Consider the following 19,689-nt stretch of genomic DNA (forward strand, 5'->3'; position numbering starts at 1 on the left):
GGGAAGACAGAGCAGAATCTAACATGTATCAGGCTGGTCCTCACTGGTGCAGCAATAGTGGTCAAGCATCCATAGTGGAATGTCAAAGCCTGTTGTCATGGCAGCAGTCCTTGCACCTCAGCTGCAGACATTTTAAAAGTTCGATTTTTCTCCCTACAAAGGGCGATGGATGAAATGGTCCCGCTTCTCATTAGTTTGCCAACGAGGCTTCATTTCCAAAGCACTGATGCTGGTCCATTATTTCCGGTTTTCTGTGCCTCTTACCTTCTAGTTATCTTAACACTCTCTTTGAGTGGCATCAGTAAAAAGCTTTGTGTATAAATTAAGTCAGTCCTGTCTCCGAACATCTTTTCTTAAATAGTTTTATATACCAGGTGATTATGACAGCTCCTGGTTCACCTTGACTCACTTTTCGTCAGTTAGGCTATAAACTACAATGAGCCTGCAAGAACTGTGCATAAGGATCTTGCGCAAAACGGAAGCAGCTACATTGCTTCTTTTTGTGCAAAAACCCCTTGCACAAAAAGAAACAGCAGAAAATATGCTAATGATGTCGTGACTCATTAGCATATTTTCTGCCGAAAAAACGTGTAGACATAGCCTATGAGATGTTTAAATGTATGCTCTCAGCATCGCCAGTCACTTTTGAAGTTCCCAGGAGCTGCACAACATGGAGGCTAGCAGGGAACCAGGCAACAGCCCGATCAGCAATGCTGACTGGAGCATCCAGGATCCCTTTTCGAATGGGTTTTTGGGTAAAAACCAGACACCTGGTCACCCTAACTGAGCCATGGCCCTGTGCTCCTCAGAGGCTCCACTCTGCCTAGAGATGCTGCAACAATTTGTATGGGGAGATGCTGAGAGCCATTGAACCAAACTGTAACCCTTGTACCTGATGGCAACTATGCCAAGGCATGCAGCAGCACCCCTAGTTCCAGCCCCTTTGCCTCCATTGCTTGCTCTTATTGCTGGGAGGACTGTGTCTCCCACCTCACTTATTCCAGCACCCCTGTGCTTAAGCCTCCAGCCTTCTCTTGTGCAGATGCTGTACTGCCCCTCCATCTGTCGGTCTATTTCAGGCCCTTCTCCTGACAGATACCAGCCACCTCTGCTGAGAGAAACATTTCTCCTGCCTTGTGTGAGAAGACTTCTGGTCCTGGCTCGGGCCCTACAGGGCTCTGAGCATCAGAAGCAAATTTAGGTACCTGGCACAGGAGCAGTTGAGGTGGCGTCTGAGCTATACCACTGAACATGTCATTGATACTTACACGGACTTAGGTGCCTATTGGCATTTCTAGGCCATCCCTTTGAAAATGAGGGTCTTAGTGAAAGGAGGAGTTTTGATGCATTAGGCCAGAATAATGCTAAATACCATTTTAAGGGGACAAGGTGGGTGAGGTAATACCTTTTATTGGGCCAATTTCTGCAGGGGTGTGCGTGGCAGGCATGGAGCCTGGGGTATGGGGGGGAGGGATTGTCCAGGGCCCTGCACCTCCCTAGGGATAGCACTGCCTGGTGCCTGTAGGCTTTGCAGTTCATAGCTCTGCATAAATTATGAATCTAAAAAAATTGCTTGAGCCTCAGCACCTCTTTCGTTACCCTAGTTGGGGTATGAATATAATTTTCTGAGAGGCAATAATAATAGGCAATCAGAGCTGCAATTCACCAGTTCAGCCAGAGGAGGACTACAGACTCAGAAATCAGACCGCAGACACCATTTCTTCCCTGCCAGATTCAACTTATTATTGAACCATAACAAGACAGGCTGAGAGTGGATCTGAGCTCTCTCCCCTTCTACCAGATCACACCGTCCTCCTTTTCAATTAGTGCAAATGTGTTCCCTGGGGCATGTGCCTCCAGTTCATCTCTGACCGTGTTCCAAAGCAGCTGGAAAAACCAGACAAACTGATTTGTAGAAAGGGAAGTCAGATGCCACAGAGATGAGTGGTGAATTCTTATGGGATTAGCCATCCACTATTCTGCTGACCACTTTGAAACAGCCTGGCCATCTGTTTCATCTCCGTTGTGCTGTTCTGCATTGAGGAAGCAAACCTTTTCAGCTACTGCCATCTCCTGCTAGAGCTGCAAATAAAGCCAGAACCCTAGTGCTTCAATGCTAGAAGAGCTGTTGCGTGCAAGTTGACTTAGCAGCTGAATTTAAATGATTTTAATCTGAATTATGTAAAGCTTCTAGGAGTCATTTCAGCCCTGCTCATGCTAGATGAAGATGTGCCAGTGGATGTCCATTAATATTGTAACTGCTTTGTTAACCCCTGGGAACCAATGACTCCAGCATGTCTACTGTTTAACAGTAATGTATTTTGCATTAGTCTAGCACAGTGGGAAATCCCAGCTCCTAGCCCCAGAGTTTAGCAAAGCCATCCGATCCTCCAATGTTGCCTGAGCAAGCCTAGCAAACCCTGTCCAAGAACCTAATTAATGAATTGATTATCAAAGCAACTCTGCAAATCTAATTACATCCCTTTTTGTGCTGCTTCTGCAAAATCCCACTCGCTTAATGAGCCCCACCCTTTCCATTACCCTTGCTGTGCCATGGGCTAGGAGTGTACAGTGGGGAGTAGGATATGGAAGCATGGAAGCACTCGAGTACTAACGCAACAACCTGCGCCTGGCAAGGCACCCGGAGACTGTTTTTTCCCCTCAGGTCATTGCTGTGAAAACTAGAGTCCCTGCAACTTTTCTCCCTGGCCGAGAGAGCATGGCTCCCGCAGGAAGAGTACAGCCTGTGCTCTGTTAGCATGCTGACAGAATTGATCTCTGCTTTAATTAAAGCCTCTCCTGCAAGTGACCTAGAGCTTCTAAAGCATTTTTATTAATCCTCCGCAGCAGAAAAGGCAGGCAGCTGAATACGGAGTGGTTAACCAGTCCAGAGTTGTGGCAAGAGGAAAAGTCTTCCCCTCTTGCCTGCTTTGCATTCTGCTGTGTGTGTTGTGTAGCCATAATGCCTCGGAGACCAATGTCCTTCCCGGCACACAGTAAAATCACAGTGGCAGGCGGCAGGATGTACAAGAGGCTTTCAGCCAACTGCAGCTGAGCAGTGTCAGTCTGGCCGGTTCGGCAGAGATACCTCTGGTGACTGGTTGCCTGTCCTGGCACGCGGTCACAGGTTGCAGTTTCTCCCTTCGGTGCCAGACAGTGGGCAGCCACGGAGCTTGTTACCAATGATAGAGCAAGCCCGCAAAGGGCAGCACCTTTAAAGGGGAGGAGGCATAAAGCAATAGTTGGACTCATGAAAGTGTAACCCACATCTAGTGTGGTTCACTGTCCCATGCAGTGGCAGCTAGACCACAGCACCAGATAAGACCAGAAACTTCTACAGCATGGGTTGAGAGCCAGCTGCCTTTTAGCTCAAAGGGTAGAGGCTCCTATACTAAGCTCCAGAGATCCTAGGTTCAAATCCAGGTGGTTACAAAAGCAAAGTCTGCCTGGCTCTTCCTCCACCCTCCCACAGCTCCCCTCCAAAATGCCTAGTCAAATTGGAAACAGGGTGTCTGTGGTGTGAAGGAGACTGAAGTGCTTCCATTACATGCAGGCTGACTGGAGCAATAACCCCCACACCTCTCCTGTGGCAGTTTGATCCCCCTAGAGCTAATTCTGGCCCTCTAGGCTGTACCCCTAGCCCCTGACTGCCACCCTCTATGTGTTAGGCCTCTCCCAGGCTACAAAAAAATCACTGACTGGCCTACCCCTCTTGGTCAACCCAGGCCTAGTCCCAAGCCCACTCACTCAGGTACTGGGTTGTATCTCCTGCCTCAGAATTGGCTAAGGGTTCAAACCAAGTGAGGCCAGTTATCCACACTGAGGCATTGGGCACCAAAGAATCTGCTCCGGCAAGGCTTGCCAACAGGACTGGGCAGGGGCAGGATGGGAGGAGGCAAAGGGGCCATGGCAGCTGGATCCTTTAACTTGCCATCAAAGCACTTAATGACACGCCCAATGCACCATGGGCAGGGGGTTGAGGGGACAGCATGAGGGGGCTCTGGGAGCACTGAGGGCTGGCTTGCCCCTTCTGCCCAAGACCCTGCCCTTTCCAGGAGCAAGGAGCAGCCCCCACACACACCTGGAGCTCAGCAAGTCTATCAGCCTGCTCTGCCCCTGCTCAGGCATAGGGAGACCATATGGCCTGCTTTGACCCTGACAGGCCCTTTTTTAAGCTTGTCTCACTTGGCCCTGCTGTTTTTTTCAAAAGGCTGCATTTGTCTCGTTTCCACTTGCCAAACTCCATCCCTCGGGAAGCGCCAACAGGACAAAGGCTCACGTATGCCAAGAAAGTGGGGAGCAATGCAGAGATGTGCGGGGGGAGGCAGAGCTGGGCTGAGGTGACAATGTGCCAACATGGGGGTAGGGAGGGCAGCAAGGGTCCAGCCAAGCACAACAGCCTCCTGAGGAGGCCTCACCAGGGTCCAGCAACAGGCACCAGCCTCACATGCGGGTGGGGGTGCAGGGTTCCAGCTACAGGCAACAGCCTCGTGCCGTAGGGAGCAGGGGCCGCGAGCAATGGCTGGGAAGTGTCCGCCTCTTGTTTTGGAAGACATGGATCCACAACTCAGGCAGGGCTGGCGCAAGCACGAGGTCCAGCAGGCCTGATATGAGCCGTTCCCATGGCCACAGGTGGCGGTAGCCATACACCTAACAGCCACATGTCCCTGGGGGGAGCACTACAGGTGTCGCCTGGCTGCTCGAGCTGACATGGGGTAAGCTGGCTGTGCAGTATAAAGCCTGCTCATCCCATGTCTGGCACATAAGCCAGTACAGCTGTAGGCAACACCAAGCTTGCCCAGCAGCAATGGAGAACGCCCCCCACCCCAATGGATCCATGGTACTGCTGTCTCTAGTGGGGAGCTGTTGGCCTACAGAACAGGAATGTGTGCTCTCCCCCACAGTGCACTTCGCCTCTCCCAACCCAGGCTCTGTGCAAGTGGGCACCATGCTCTCTTTGCACCTACATTGCCGGGCCCGCTGCTAGGCTCTGGCTGTTACTGGGGCAAGGGGGAGGTTGATGGTACCAAGCAGGGGGTGATGTGGGCAGCTGAAGGTTGATGGGATCAGGGGGCAGGTGGAGGTTGGTGGGGTCAGACAAATGTGGGTAGGGTCCCATGGCAGTAGAGAGAGGCCTGATGGGGGCAACTGAAGACACAGCCCGGGAAGGGGGGGTGTGGAATGATAACCTGAGCCCATTGTAAGGGGTAGGGGTCCAGCAAGTACCAGCATGGAAGCTGTCAGCCCCAGGGCCCCACCACAACCTTTGCAGCTCCAAGCCTGCCTCCCCCCCGCTGAGACTAGACGTTCCAAGGCCGACACCTGGGACATTCAGGGCCCCCTGGTGCCGTAGCTGCTGAGCCCTCCAGGGGCACCTTGTGAGGACTGAGAGCTCAGGGGTGCCCCCAATGCTCATGGGGGGGGGGGGCTTTGCAGTAGTTGTGCGCCCAGGTCGGGGGCTCCTGTGGCAAGGTCGATGGTTCCCTCTGCCGTACGCTGCCACTGAGCACTCTGGCTTGTGAGCTGACAGCTGTGGCCACACTACCCTGGCCCCACTACATCACAGACTCACGGGCCCGCCTGAGGCCCTGGGCCTGGAACGCGCCTTTCAGGACTGTGCCGTGCCCCTCCCCCCAGACTAGCCAGCTGGGCTCCTTGAGAACAGAACCCAGGGCATTGGGTGTGAAGAGGGTGCTAAGCCCCTGCCCCGAGGGTTGCTATGGAGTCTGCAAGTCTACTTCCCCACCGCCACGCCAGCGCTGAACTGAGAGGCTTCCCCGTGCCAGGACTCTGTGGGGCTTTGGCCAGTGCAGGGTTTGGCTCCTTCTGGCTTGAGCTGGCCCAGCCAGAGACAGACGGGAGGGGAGGAGTCTGCTGTACAGGCTGTTGCTCAGCTGAGCACTCTGACCAGGGGCTGGTTTTTCACACAGCACTGGGATGCTCCCCACCAGCAGGGATCTGGAGGAACAGGGGGCGGGGGGGGGGGGGGAACATAAAAAGCTGATGGGTGGACAGCAGCGTCAACACATAACCAGCTGCCACCTGCCCACACTCAACAGCCACCGCAACTGACAACCAGAACTGCCTGGGAATGGGCCAGAGGACAGGGCCCTGCTGGCCAACAGGCTGCACACAACAGAGTCAGGGCCTGGGGGGGCATGGGTGTACATGAAATCTTTGTGCTGCCCTCCCCCACAAGGGGCGCATGGTACCTAGAGTGAACTGCCAACTGTTCAAAACGGGGCAGGAGACTTCACTGACTGACTCAACTGCCCTGGGGGCAGGAGAGCAGCAGGCTGGCCACAAGCCAGCTCAACCAGCTTGGATGGCTGCATCCAGCCAGCAGAGGCGCTCTTTCCCACCCCGTTCTACAGCGGGGTTGGGCACATGCCTCGGCTGTAAATTCAATTCCCTGGTCTGACTCAGGCAAACAGTATTTTGAACTTGAGAATCTAAGGGCGTGAATCACCAAGCTGTAGTTTTCCCACTCATAGGGTTGCCAGGTGTCCAGTATTGAACCACACAGTCTGGTATTTTTGCTTCCTGTCTGGTTAAAAAAAAAAAATACCAGACACCTAAAATGTCCGGTATTTTCTGATTTTTTTCCCAGCCAGGAGGCAAAAATCCCAGGTGCTTACCAGGTGCTGCAAGGGAGCTGTCCAGCCCGGCGCAGGGAAGCAAGATGGCAGACAGACGCCATCAGCCTGTTAGGTCCAAAACGCCTCAAAAATGTTTCTTTTAATTTTTTCTGCTTAATAACTCTCAGGGTCCTTTTTGTTTTGCTTAACAACTCTCCCCCTTTTTTTCCCTCAACAGAATTTTTCCCCGGTGTTTTTGTTTGGTGTTTTGTTTTGTTTTTTGAAGGGGAGGGTTTGGTATTTTTGGTTAAACCATCAGGCACCCCTACCCACCCCCACCTGTGGCACAGCAGTGAATTGAACCGGGTGGGGGGGGTGTCTCAAGGCTCCACCTAGCAGCCTAACCCCCTTTGCCATCCCTCTGCCCACATGGGTGTGCATGTCTGTGATGGGGGCGAGGTGAGTACATGGGCTTTTCTTGCTTGTGGCAGCTGACCTAGGCACCACACAGCTGCATAGGAGCAGGTTTTATTGTGTGTGTTGTGCTGCGCACTGGCCAACAACGAGCTGTTGCTCACTGATGCAGAAGGCCAGTACAAATGTGAAATTCTGTGCTGGTAGATTAATAGCTTGGCAAGCAGCAGCATCCTGTTACCATGGCATCTAGCATTATGTGAAATACAGCACTGGCAACAACGGTTCCATCAGATCGCTGGCCTTGCTGCCCCCAACTCTGTGCTGGGACGAGGCTGATGCTTGGCAGTGTTCAGTCGTTGTCTCGTGCTCTTCCCCCCCCCCCCCCCCCCAAGCTCCTTCCTTTTTGGTACCCAGAAGGCTCGTTGGCTTGTTAGTGGTGTTCTCACACAGTCCTGCCGGGGCCCCCAGCGCAGGTGAAGCATTCTGCTGTCTCTTTATTTTTTATCTTTCAGTTCTCATTTGTTACAAACATTATCCGTGTTGGAAATTTTTTAAAGGTAATTTGTTTGTTTAAATCGATGAATCAACTCTCCTGTCCAGGGAGTCACTGCTCGGCAGCTCCTACCATTTGAATTAGGCCAGGAGAGAAAGTGACTTGTCCCAGGAACAGTCAGGCCTAGAATACCCCTGAGTCTGATACACCATGCTTCATTTCCTCTATAGATAGATAGGTGGTGCAGGCTTTTTTGCTCTCTGTCATCTTGAGCTTTCAGGGTGTGTCTACATGGTAATTAGACACCTGCAGCTGGCCCATGCCAGATGACTGGAGATCAGGATAAGGGGCTGTTTACCTGCCGTGTAGCCATTCAAGCTAGGATCTTGTGAGGTGGGAAGATCACAGAGCTTGGGCTGCAGCTCCAGCCTGAATGTCTACAACACAGTTAAACAGCCCCTGGGCCCAAGTCCAAGTCAATGGGTGTTTAATTGCAGCATAGACGTACCTAGAAAAAGAGCGTCTAGACTACAACCAGTAGTTTCGAAAAAGCAAGTCACTTTTTCAAAAGTGAGCATCCAGGCAGTCTGGATGCTCTCTTTAGAAAAAGTACAATTTGCATTACATAGTGCTTTTTTCGAAAGAGCACTTTCAAAAAAAGGCGTTATTCCTCGTAAAATGAGGTTTCCCGCAGTCAAAAAACTGCCACATTCTTTCGATTTACTTTTGAAAGAACGCAGCAGCAGTCTAGATACAGGGGAAGGTTTTTCGAAAAAACCCTGTAGTCTAGACACACCTGTTGTGTCAGCACCGGTGACAGACACACAACCACGTTCCAACGCCTTTGGATCACGATGAGGCCATCTCAAGCCTAAAACAAACTTAGCAAAGTGACTTCCATCTGCCAACCATCTCTAGTGCCATCCCAGTAGTACCTGCCAACCATCCCTAGTGCCATCCCAGTAGATTGCAACTGTGCAGACATTTTCATGCATCTGTAAATGCAGAATCCAACACCGGCCTATTTCTAAGCTATTCTGTAATGATTTCACAACATGGATTGCTTCATGGAGTGCTCAGAGGATTTGAGCGGTACCAGAGCTCAAAATCCAGTGATAAGAAGTCACCATGCAGGTGGAACGTTCTCTGGCCTGTGTTATGCAGGGGTTTAGACTAGATGATCATAATGATCTCTTCTGGACTTAAAATCAATGAAGATACAAACTTCCCATACTGTTCCTGAGACCATGTCCAAAGGAGCTGTGGAAGAGTTGTGCCTCTTAGTCTGACTCTTCATTTGGCACTTAACTAGGCCCCAAAATGTCATGTGGAAAGTAATAATGGTGCCGTGGTGTCTTTCCCAGGATATTAGAGCCGCGGCTCCCAACCACCGGTCTGCAGACTGGTGCCAGCCTGTGAACCGCTAGCTGTTGGGCCGTGGTTGCTCTGGGGCCCATGGCTGGGGAACATCGCCCAGTGCTTCCTTTCCTGCCATGGTGGTTGGGAGAGGCATGTCCTGCCCTGCCTCTCAGCCAACCAGCGCTGGGGTCTCCTCCCAAAGGTGGTTCGCAGTGTGGCGGGAGGGGTTGGCAAGGCCCTTCCCGTGGAGCAGCTTGGGGAGAGGTCATGTGGCAGCCAGGCATGGCATGGGGGGAAGTGAGGTAAGGGGCTAGGGGCTCGTGTTGATAGCAGGTAGAGAGCGGGCAGCCCAAGGCCCATGTGCAGGGGAAGCTGCCACGGGACAAACCGCCAGTGCTGAGGCGGAGGCCACAGCCACATCGCTGGCCCCACACACACCGAGTGCAGATACCAGCCCTGCCAGGCTGCACCATGATGGGGTTACAGGGGTTCCCCATCCACTGGCTGCCCCGCCTGTGCTCTGCCTGGCCAGCAGGGAGCCACAAAAGCCGCTGGGTTCTATCCAGGCCCGGAGTCTGCGCGGGCTGGTGGGAGCAGCCTACGACTGGTGGCACAATTCCAGCACACAGTGCCACTGCCAGGGGCCGCAGGTGCGCAAGCTCTGAACTGTTAATCCCTGTGCAACTGCCCCCATGCACTGGGACCTGCCACTTTCCGCCCAAGTCCCCGCGTGGGTCACTCCAAGCAGCTGCCTTCCCCTCTCCCAGCTCTCTGTGCCCAGCCCTGGGACTGATGAATTGTGGGTTGTCTTAAAGGGTAGGGGGCTCTAAGGGGGGGGCGACCTGGGGGAAAATGGGGCATCTGCGGTGAGGAACTGGCACTGGGGGGTTCTGGGGATGGGGTAATGTTGGGGACTGAGGGCTGGCACTGGGAGGGGGTGCAGTGGGACTCTGGAAAAAGGAGGCTGGCACTGGGGGTCTGGTGGGGTGCTCTAAGTCTTAAAGAGCAGGGGGCTGGCAGAGCTGCCTCTGGCTGCTCGCAATGGCTCTGGGGGCTGGGGCTTTTGCATCTTTAATGAATATGCAAATATGCAAATACAATGTTACCGGTCTGCCAAAAGTTTGTGAATGGGTTTGCTGGTCCGTGGTATAAAATATGTTGGGAACCACTGCATTAGAGACGAGGTGGGAGAGGTAATATCTTTATTGGCCAAACTTCTGCAGGTGAATGAGACATGCTACAGAGCCACAAAAAGCTCTTCTTCAGTCTAGGAAAGGTACTCAGCATGTCACAGATCAAACAGATAGTTTATAAAGACTTATCCTGGGATAACTATAGCTGGTAAATTATTAGCCTCCATGAAATTATATTCCAATCGTACACTTGGCTGGGACCATTCAGGTCTCTGCTGTTAAGCAACAAGTTCAGTTTCATCATATAATGGGTTAATAAAATAAACCCCACTGTCTTTACTAGCCATCCCCTTCAGTGCCTCCTCTCCTGGGCATGGACCGTGCGACTCCTACAACAGAAAGAGAGAAAATGCGTAAGGAGAGTGCTGAAAAAAAGTGGAGCTCGGAGACTTACCAGAGGAAGCAAATCCAATGTGGCATTGTGGAACTGTGCACTATAGGTCACCAAGTTGCATAGTTCACATGAGAACAATCAGACGGGCTCAGACCAGTGAGTCATCTAGCTCAATATCCTGTTTCAACAGTGACTGGCAGCAGATCCTTTGTGAGAGGGCGCAAGAAATCCCTCAGCTGATCATTATGGACTGAGCTGCCCACACAGGACATTCCTCCTTAGCCCATCCAGCCAGGCCCTGGCTTCTGCCCCCAGGTGTGAGGCTTCCGATCTTGGTAATTACAAAACGTAACATGGGTTGTTCTCATCCCTAGAAAGGACAAGCTTCCTGTGGAACCTGCCAAGCTTTTGGCTAGTTCCTTATGACAGCAAATTCCACACACTAGGTAATTAATGGCTCTTTCTGGGGCAAGTGTCCTTCCTCCAGGAGCGATTCTCCCCTCCTGCTGCCCATGCTCGTCACAGCCCTGCTAAACCAGAGGGAGTGGTTTGGTTTTTTTTGGTCACAGACTTATGAAGAGGAGAGTGGGGCATGTGTGGGAATAAGGAACAAATGTCAGTCTAAGGCACTATGGATTCAGGAACAGCAAAGCTCATTTTTGCCACTCCACAGCCAGAAAATGAAACGCCTCGGCTATCCTTTGTACTTAGTGGTCAGGCACCTCACTACAGCTGCTAGCTCAGAGGACTGGCCCTCCACACATCCTTGCAGAGCACTCGGGATGCAGGCCTACTGCTCCATTGAAAGCCTCGCTCATAGTGGGTGTGTGAAACTGGAGAACTTCTAGACACCTACATTGTAAAAGCCCCCCGGCCACGTACTATGGCCAGCACAGTCACCAGCTGCACAGCACATCTACAGCAATGAGGTAGCACCCAGGAGCGAGGGGACAATCCAAGAGCACAGAGCTCTCTCTCTGGAGCTCAACAGGAATCACCACTAAATACGTAGGACTTACATCTGCTCTAGTCTGCATAGCCTCATTGACTAGATGCTCCATTTAGTAGACATTCCAACCAAATCCCTACAGCCCAGTGCCTGCAATGGCAGTTCCACATGCAAAGCGCTTGCAGGGTTACAAAGTGAGGGCACTTACAGCTCCATTGCTTGGCTTGTCAAATATAGGATTGTCAAACCCTTTGTCACTTGGTCCTGACACAACATCCAGGTCCTCCATCCTTGTCCACAGGCCTGCCAAGTGTACGGGGTGTAATCTGAGAGGAAAGACATTTTAGGTTCACCGATGTTCATCCTTCCAAAGCTGAAGGCAACTGCTAAGCCAATCTCCCCCAGTGAGATGGTTTTCCTTCATGGCATGCTACAGGTGTGGGGATATTTCAGGGAAGTGTCAGACCCCTCTATAAAAAATGGGACCTTGACCATTCTGCAGTTTCAATTTAAAAAGCTTCGTCTCCAAAGAAGGACTGTTTCAGTGGCATTTGGGATGATTGGCATCCTCTGCTTCAGTGCTTCGGTGTGTTTGGAGGCTCTCATGCAATCTGGCTGGACCTATCACTTCCCCCATTTTCTACAGCACCTTCCATTATATAAAACAACCGGTGCTCAATGGCAGTGATGCAAAGGCCAAAATGGTATTCCTGCCTGTGCTGGAATTCAGAGCCTGCAGCTGGGCAGGAAGAGCCAAGCCAAAGGCTTGGGTCTTGGGTTCCTTCCACTCCTAATTGTTTCATAAACTTTCCTCCCAAAGCAGAGAACACTGATGTCAAACAACTGTCCAGCTTCCAAACAAACGTCACTGGGAAATGAATAATCTAGTGACAATTATGGGCTTCAGAGTTTTATTTAGAACTGAAAGAAAACTGCTATTTATTGCTAGGAAACGCTAATCATCTCTGTGCTCGTCAAGAGGCAAGAAAAACAAATGATGCCTGAGAACTGTGCGAGGTGATGAAAAACGCAACAGTAATGCACTGGAAAAAGTAGCATCAGCCTGACTATCAGGTCTTGGATTCATACCCTGCCGCAGCCAGCCAGCTATGACAGAGTCTCTTGGTATGCAAGAGCAGCCTCCTGCCTGGATTTGGGATTTCACCCGGAAAATCTGGCCTTGTCTACACTTATTAGTTTTGTTGCTTTAACCATGCCATTGTATTTAGAGCAAGAACATCCCCCTAGCACAGAAGCCGCTATACTGGTATAGCTCATGCTGATTCAACGAGGCAAAATAAGGCTATGTCTGCACTTAGGAGTGTTTTACCAGAGTATTGTTTGCATGATCAGGGTTAGGAACCCGGGTAGACGATACCAGCAAAGCATGCCTAGTGTGGACACTGTGGGTATGTCTAGACTACATGGCTCCGTTAACGGAGCCATGTAGATGAGTTTACTAGACATAGGAAAATGAAGCGGCAATTTATTTAAATCAAATAAATACATTTGATATGATTACATCATAATTTGATATGAATACCTCATAATGTAGTCTAGACATACCCTGTGAAGCTAGCAAAGCTGTGAACTGTTCCAGTGACGTCAAAATACACCCTACCCTACCCCCCCCCAGGACTGAAACAAGTTATACCAGTAAAAGCTGCAGTTTTGCTAGTGTAGCTGCCTCCAATGAGGCTGACAGACTCACCAGGCCCCTGGGCAAGATGAGAGGAGGCCTGACTCATGCCCCTTGAAGGAGTGGGGTTTCAGGTGGAAGGGACAGCTGGGGCCAACCCACCTCCACCCTCCAGTAGCCTCAGCACTACCTGGGTGCACCGCAGGCAGCCCTCAGCAGTGCCAGAGCATGCTGTGAGGGGATTCGGTGACACAAAGGGCCTGGGGCTCTGGTCACTGGCAACCGGGAGCCTTTTGAATCACCAGGCTCTGGGCAGTTATTCCTTTGCCCTTCCCCCCACCTGGCTGAGCCTACATCTTGGCCTTTTGCTGGGACAAAAATCACACCTCTTTGCCCCCTCGACCAGGGAGCAATGCTGGCAGGGTCTGGACAGTAGATGTGGCCCAAGTTGTAATGATTCAAGGTGCTTTGTATCATTCTAATTGGGTCTGCACTGGGGCTTTTAGCAGCTGCACCCTTTACGTAGTTCTGCTGGCAAAGCTCTTAAGGCAGACCAGGCTGTTTTGTGGTCCTTTGCTGGGGCAAGGTGATCATGAGATGGCTGAGTTCAGGATCCTGACCAAAGGAAATGCAAGCAGCAAAATACGCACTCTGGACTTTAGAAAAGCAGACTTTGACTCCCTCAGGGAATTGAGGGGCAGGATCCTCTGGGATGCTAACATGAAGGGGAAAGGAATCCAGGACAGCTGGTTGTATTTTAAAGAAGCCTTATTGAAGGCACAGGAACAAACCATCCCACAGTAAGAAAAGCAAATATGATAGGTGACCAGCTTGGCTTAACAGTGAAATCCCTGGTGAGCTTAAAAAGAAAAAGGAAGCTTACGAGAAACGGAAATATATGATGAATATATTGCTCAAGCATGCAGGGGTGTAATCAGAAAGGCCAAAGCTCAATTGGAATTGCAGCTAGCATGGGCTGTGATGGGTAACAAGAAAGGTTTCTATAGACATGTTAGCAATAAGAGGGTGGCCAGAGAAGTGTGGGGCCTTTAGTAGATGAGGGTGGTAACCTAGTGACAGATGATGTGGGAAAAGCTGAAGTGCTCAATGCTTTTTTTACCCTGTCTTCACAGACAAGGTCAGCTCTGAGACTGCTGCACTAGGGAAGGAGGTGGGCAGCCCTCATTGAAGAAAGAACAGGTTAAGAACTATTTTGAAATGTGGGACATATACAAATTCATGGGGCCGGATCTAATGTATCCAAGGGTGTTGACAGAGTTGGCCAATGTAATTGCAGAGCCATTATCTTTGAAAACTTGTGGCAATCAGGTGAGGTCCCAGATGATTGGAGAAAGGCAAATGTAGAGCCCATCTTTAAAAAAGAGAAGAAGGACAATCCAGGGAACTACAGATTGGTCAGCTTCACCTCAGGCCTCAGAAAAATCATGGAGAGGATCCTCAAATAATCAATTTTAAAGCACTTGGAAGAGAGGAAAGGGATCAGAAATAGTCAACATGGATTCACCAACGGCAAGTCATGTCTGATCAACCTGATTGCCTTCTGTGATGAGGTAACTGGCTCTATGGCTATGGGGAAGCTGGTAAACAGGATCTACCTTGATTTTAGCAAAGCTTTTGATATGATCTCCCATAGTATTCTTGCCAGCAAGTTAAAGAAATATGGATTGGATACATTGACTGTAAGGTGGCTAGAAAGCTGGCTAGCTTGTCAGGCTCAATGGGTAGTGATCAATGGCTCAAGGGGTATGTCTACACTACAGCGCTAATTCGAACTAACTTAGTTCAAATTAGTTAATTCGAACTAAGCTAATTTGAACTAATACATCCAGACTAAAAAACTAGTTCGAATTAGCGTTTTGCTAATTTGAACTAGCATGTCCACACAGAGTGGACCCTAAGGATGGCCGGAAGCAGTGCCGGCAGGGCATCAGATGAGGACTTAGAGCGTGGAGCTGCTGTCTCAGGATAGCCGAGGGCTGTGCTTAAAGGGACCCGACCCCCACCCCGGACAGACAGTTCTCAGGGGCGCCCCGCTTGCAAAGCAGTCCTGGCTTGGATAGCCCGGAGTACCCACACTGGGCACATCACAGCACTCGGCCATCAGACCGGCTGCACTTGCTGCAGGCTGCCATCTAGGGAGACGGGGCAACTGGGGGGCTGCACGAGAGCTTCCACACCCAGAAGCCCGCAGAGCCACCTCAGTCCTCCCCATCGGGGGCTCATACACCATTCCTCCCTCACCTCCTTCCACTTACCCCTTCCTAGCCCCCCTTCCTGATGTACAAAATAAAGGACAATTGTGTTCAAAAATAGAATCACTCTTTATTGAACAAAACTGGGGGAGACTGGGAAAAGGAGGTGGGAGAGGGGAAGAGAGAGGGTGGGAGAGGGGAGGGCAACTACAATGATGAGGCGTTTGGAACTGGTCCCATATAAAGAGAGGCTAAAGAGACTGGGACTTTTCAGCTTAGAAAAGAGGAGATGGAGGGGGGATATGCTAGAGGTCTATAAAAGCATGAGTGGGGTGGAGAGGGTGCATATAGAAAAGTTCTTCATTAGTTCCCATAATAGAAGGACTAGAGGACACCAAAGGAAAGAAATGGGTAGCAGGCTTCAAACTAATAACAGAAAGTTGTTCTTCACAAAGCAAATAGTCAACCTGTGGAACTCCTTGCTGCAGGAGGCTGTGAAGGCTAGAACTAGAACACAGTTTAAAGAGAAGTGAGATCAATTCATGGAGGTTGGGTCCATGGAGAGGTATTAGCCAGGGGGTCGGAGTGGTGTCCCTGCCCGAAGTTTGTGGAAGGCTGGAGAGGGATGGCACGAGACAAATGGCTTGGTCACTGTCTTTGGTCCATCCCCTCCTGGGTCCCTAGGGTTGGCCGCCGTTGGCAGACAGGCTACTGGGCTAGATGGACCTTTGGTCTGACCCAGTACGGCCATTGTAAGCTCAGGGCTCAGGGTCGGGGGTCTCACTGGACCACCTTGATTTTCATGCAAACCTGCTCCTGGGTGGCCAGGCTGGCAGCTCTCCTGCCCTAGACAGCCACTTTCCTGTGCCTAGTGCGGAGGTCGTGGACAAGGTCCACCATGTCTGCACTAGACCAGGCGGGTGCCCGCCTCTTGCGGTCCTGGGCAAGCTCCCGAGAGCCGCCAGCCTGGTCCCGGGAAGAGGGGGAGGGCTGGGGGGAATCGGGTGGCTGGCTCGAGCCGTGCCAGGTGCAGGGTCTGCTGGCTGGGTGCTGGCAGGCTTGCACCTTTAAGGGGGCCGGGGCCGGGAGGGGGGCAATAGAGTTTCCCTGGCGTTGGCCAGAGTGGCCACCAGGGAAAGCTGGGGAGGGCTAGCCTCCCACTAGTTCGAATTAAGGGGCTACACACCCCTTAATTCGAACTAGTAAGTTCGAACTAGGCTTAGTCCTCGTAGAATGAGGTTTACCTAGTTCGAACTAAGCGCTCCGCTAGTTCGAATTAACTTTGTAGTGTAGACATACCCAATGTCTGGTTGGCGATCGATATCAAGCAGAGTGCCACAGGATTGGTTCTGGGGCCAATTTTGTCCAACATCTTTATTAATGACTTGGATGAGGGGATGGATTGCACCCTCAGCAAGTTTGTGGATGACACCAAGATAGGGGGAGAACTAGATACACTGGAGGGCAGGGATAGGGTCCAGAGTGACCAAAACAAATTGTAGGATCAGGACAAAAGAAATCTGATGAGGTTCAACAAGGATAAGTGCAGAGTCCTGCAATTGAGAAAGAAGAATCCCAATATTGATACTGTCTGGGAAGTGACTGGCTAAGCAGCAGTTCTGCAGAAAAAAACCTGGGGATTACAGTGGATGAGAAGTTGGGTAACAGTCAGCAGTGTGCCCTTGTAGCCAAGAAGGCTAATGGCATGTTAGGTTGCATTAGGAGGAGCATTGCCAGCAGATCTAGAGAAGTTATTATTCCCCTTTGTTTGGCACTGGTGAGGCCACACCTGGAGTATTGTGTCTAATTCTGGGCCTCCTCTCATTACAGAAAGGATGTGGACGCACTGGAGAAAGTCCAGCAGAGAGCAACCAACATGATTAGGGTACTGGAGTACTTGACTTATGAGGAGAGGCTGAGGGATTTGAGCTTTAGTCTACAACAGAGAAGAAGGGGGGATTTGATAGCAGCCTTCCACTACCTGAAGGAGTTTTCCAAAAGGGATGGAGAAAAGCTGTTCTCAGTAGTGACGGATGGCAGTACGAGGAGCAATGGTCTCAAGTTTGCAGTGGGGGAGGTCTAGGTTGGATATTAGGAAAAACTATTTTACTAGGAGGGTGGTGAAGCACTGGAATAGGTTACGTAGGGAGATGACAGAATCTCCATCCTTAGAGGTTTTTAAGTCCTGGCTTGACAAAACCCTGGCTGGGATGATTTAGTTGGGGCTGGTCCTACTTTGGGGAAGAGGTTGGACTCAATGACCTCTTGAGGTCTCTTCCAGCCCTAGGATTCTACGACAGGGGATAAATATGTGCAGAATGGGCTCGTACAGCCATCTGATTACAGTGGCATCTTGGAATGGGCCCTTCCCCCACCACACACATTTTTATCCCCACTATTTATCCTTCTGTCATCTCACTATTGTGTCAAATACAACCAATCCAGACACCTCCCAGAACAGCTACACCCTGATGGCTCTATATCAGTGGTTCCCAAACTTTTCGGCATCATGCCCCCTTGTTGATTTTTGAAAAACCCTCACGCCACCCTCCCCCTTCCTCAACAGCAAAACTTATTGAGCAAAAAAAAAGGGGAGGAGGAACTGACTGGGCAGCAAAACTTGAAAGGGGGGGCTGGGTTGCATCGCACCTCCCCCCCTGGAATTTCTTCATGCCCCCAGTTTGGGAACCCATGCTCTATATCCTTCCAGGGCTCTGGGCAGATGAGTGTGTGCTCATGCACACACATAGACACACACACACTCGCTGCTCCCATTTCAAAGATAAAATCTTGACTGTTTGGCTCTGCTTATTTTGCAAGACAGTCTGAAACCCTTGATAAAACATGAGTGATTTCAATTAAGTGCTGGTCAATGCATAAGTCAGATAAGCCCCAAGGTATTGCAACAGGTCCTATAGCTGCTGTCGCCCGAAAAGAAGTGACCTATACACCTTACTCAGGCCAATTTGGGATTCAAAAACAATTCAAGGCGGAGCCCTGGCCTAGTCTCCATTTGTGTTGCCTGAGTACATGGGCTGTACTAATTGCATGATAATTAATAAATAAAGTAATAAGATCCAATGGACTGATATGGGGCAACTCCACTGTGCAATTCACTTAGAAACACATGAAGTTGTTGAACAAATGTTTAGAATTGTCTTGATTGTGGCTGTCAAGCCATTAAAATTAATTGCAATTAATTGCACTGTTGAACAAGAATAGAATACTATTTAATTTAAATATTTTGGATGTTTTCTACATTTTCAAATATATTGATTTTAATTACAACACAGAATACAAAGTGTGTAGTGCTCACTTTATATTTATTTTTATTACGAATATTTGTACTGTGGAAAACAAAATAAATGTTATTTTTCAATTCACCTAATACAGGTACTATAAAGCCAGCTCTTACTCATGAAAGTTGAACCTCCAAATATAGAATTAAATGTAGTTATCAAAAATAACTGCATTCAAAAATAAAATAATGGAAAACTTTAGACCCTGTGAGTCACTTAGACCTACTTCATGCTCTGCCAGCAATACAGACAAACACATTTGTTTACTTTTGCAAGAGATAATGTTGCCTGCTACTTGTTTACAATGTCACCTGAAAGTGAGACCGGGCATTCATGTGGCAATGCTGTAGCTGGTGTCCAAAGCAGCATGGACTGATACAAGCTCATTTTCATTATCTGCATCAGATGCCACCAGCAGAAGGTTGATTTTCTTTTTTGGTGCTTTGGGTTCTGTAGTTTCCACATTGGAGTGTTGCTCTTTTAAGACTTTTGAAAGCAAGCTCCACACCTCGTCCCGCTCAGATTTTGGCAGGCACTTCAGATTCTTAAACCTTGGGCTGAGTGCTGTAGCTATCTTTGGAAATCTCACATTGGAACCTTCTTTGTGTCAAATCTGCTGTGAAAGTGTTCTTAAAATGAATACATGCTGGTCATCATCCAAAAACTGGTATAACATAAAATAGATGACAGAATGCGGATAAAACAAAGCAGGAGACTTACAAGTCCCACACAAGGAGTTCATTCACAAATTTAACTAACACTTTTTAAAAAAACGAGCATCATCAACAAGGAAGCATGTACTCTGGAATGGGGGCTGAAGCATGAAATGGCATATGAGTGTTTAACATACCTGGCACATAAATATCTTGCAATGTGGCCTACAAAAGTGCCACGTGAACACCTGTTTTCACTTTCAGGTGACAGTGTAAACAAGATGCAGGCAGCAGTATTAAATATAAACAACCTTGTTTGTCTGAGCAACTGGCTGAATCAGAAGTAGGACTGAGTGAACTCGTAGGGTCTAAAATGTTACACTGTTTTGTTTTGGAGTGCAGTTTTGTAACAAAAATCTACATTTGTAAATTGCACTTTCACAATAAAGAGATGCACTGCAGATCTTATATGAGATGAACCGAAAAAGACTATTTATTTTATTTGTGTTTACAGTTTAAATATTTAATAAAATAATAGGAAGTGAACACTGTACTCTGAAAA

The 19,689-nt window shown here is 49.7% G+C and overlaps 1 protein-coding gene across 3 annotated transcripts in view; it reads right to left on the reverse strand.

Moving 5' to 3' along the window:
• Positions 1–10,032: 10,032 nt before the first annotated feature.
• Positions 10,033–19,689, reverse strand: part of AMN (amnion associated transmembrane protein) — a 65,695-nt gene continuing 56,038 nt past the window's right edge. For 2 of the 3 annotated variants that reach the window (XM_075926519.2, XM_006119973.5), the window contains 2 exons: positions 11,532–11,649; positions 10,033–10,369 (listed from right to left, as the gene is read on the reverse strand). In XM_075926519.2, coding sequence (XP_075782634.2) covers positions 10,259–10,369; positions 11,532–11,649 — 229 coding nt within the window. In that variant the 3' untranslated portion in view covers positions 10,033–10,258. The remainder of the gene's footprint in view (positions 10,370–11,531; positions 11,650–19,689) is intronic. The other variant, XM_075926518.2, reaches the window with a different exon arrangement.

This window comes from Pelodiscus sinensis, chromosome 5 (assembly GCF_052426305.1).
Source record: "Pelodiscus sinensis isolate ZL-2025 chromosome 5, ASM5242630v1, whole genome shotgun sequence".
NCBI lineage: Eukaryota > Metazoa > Chordata > Testudines > Trionychidae > Pelodiscus > Pelodiscus sinensis.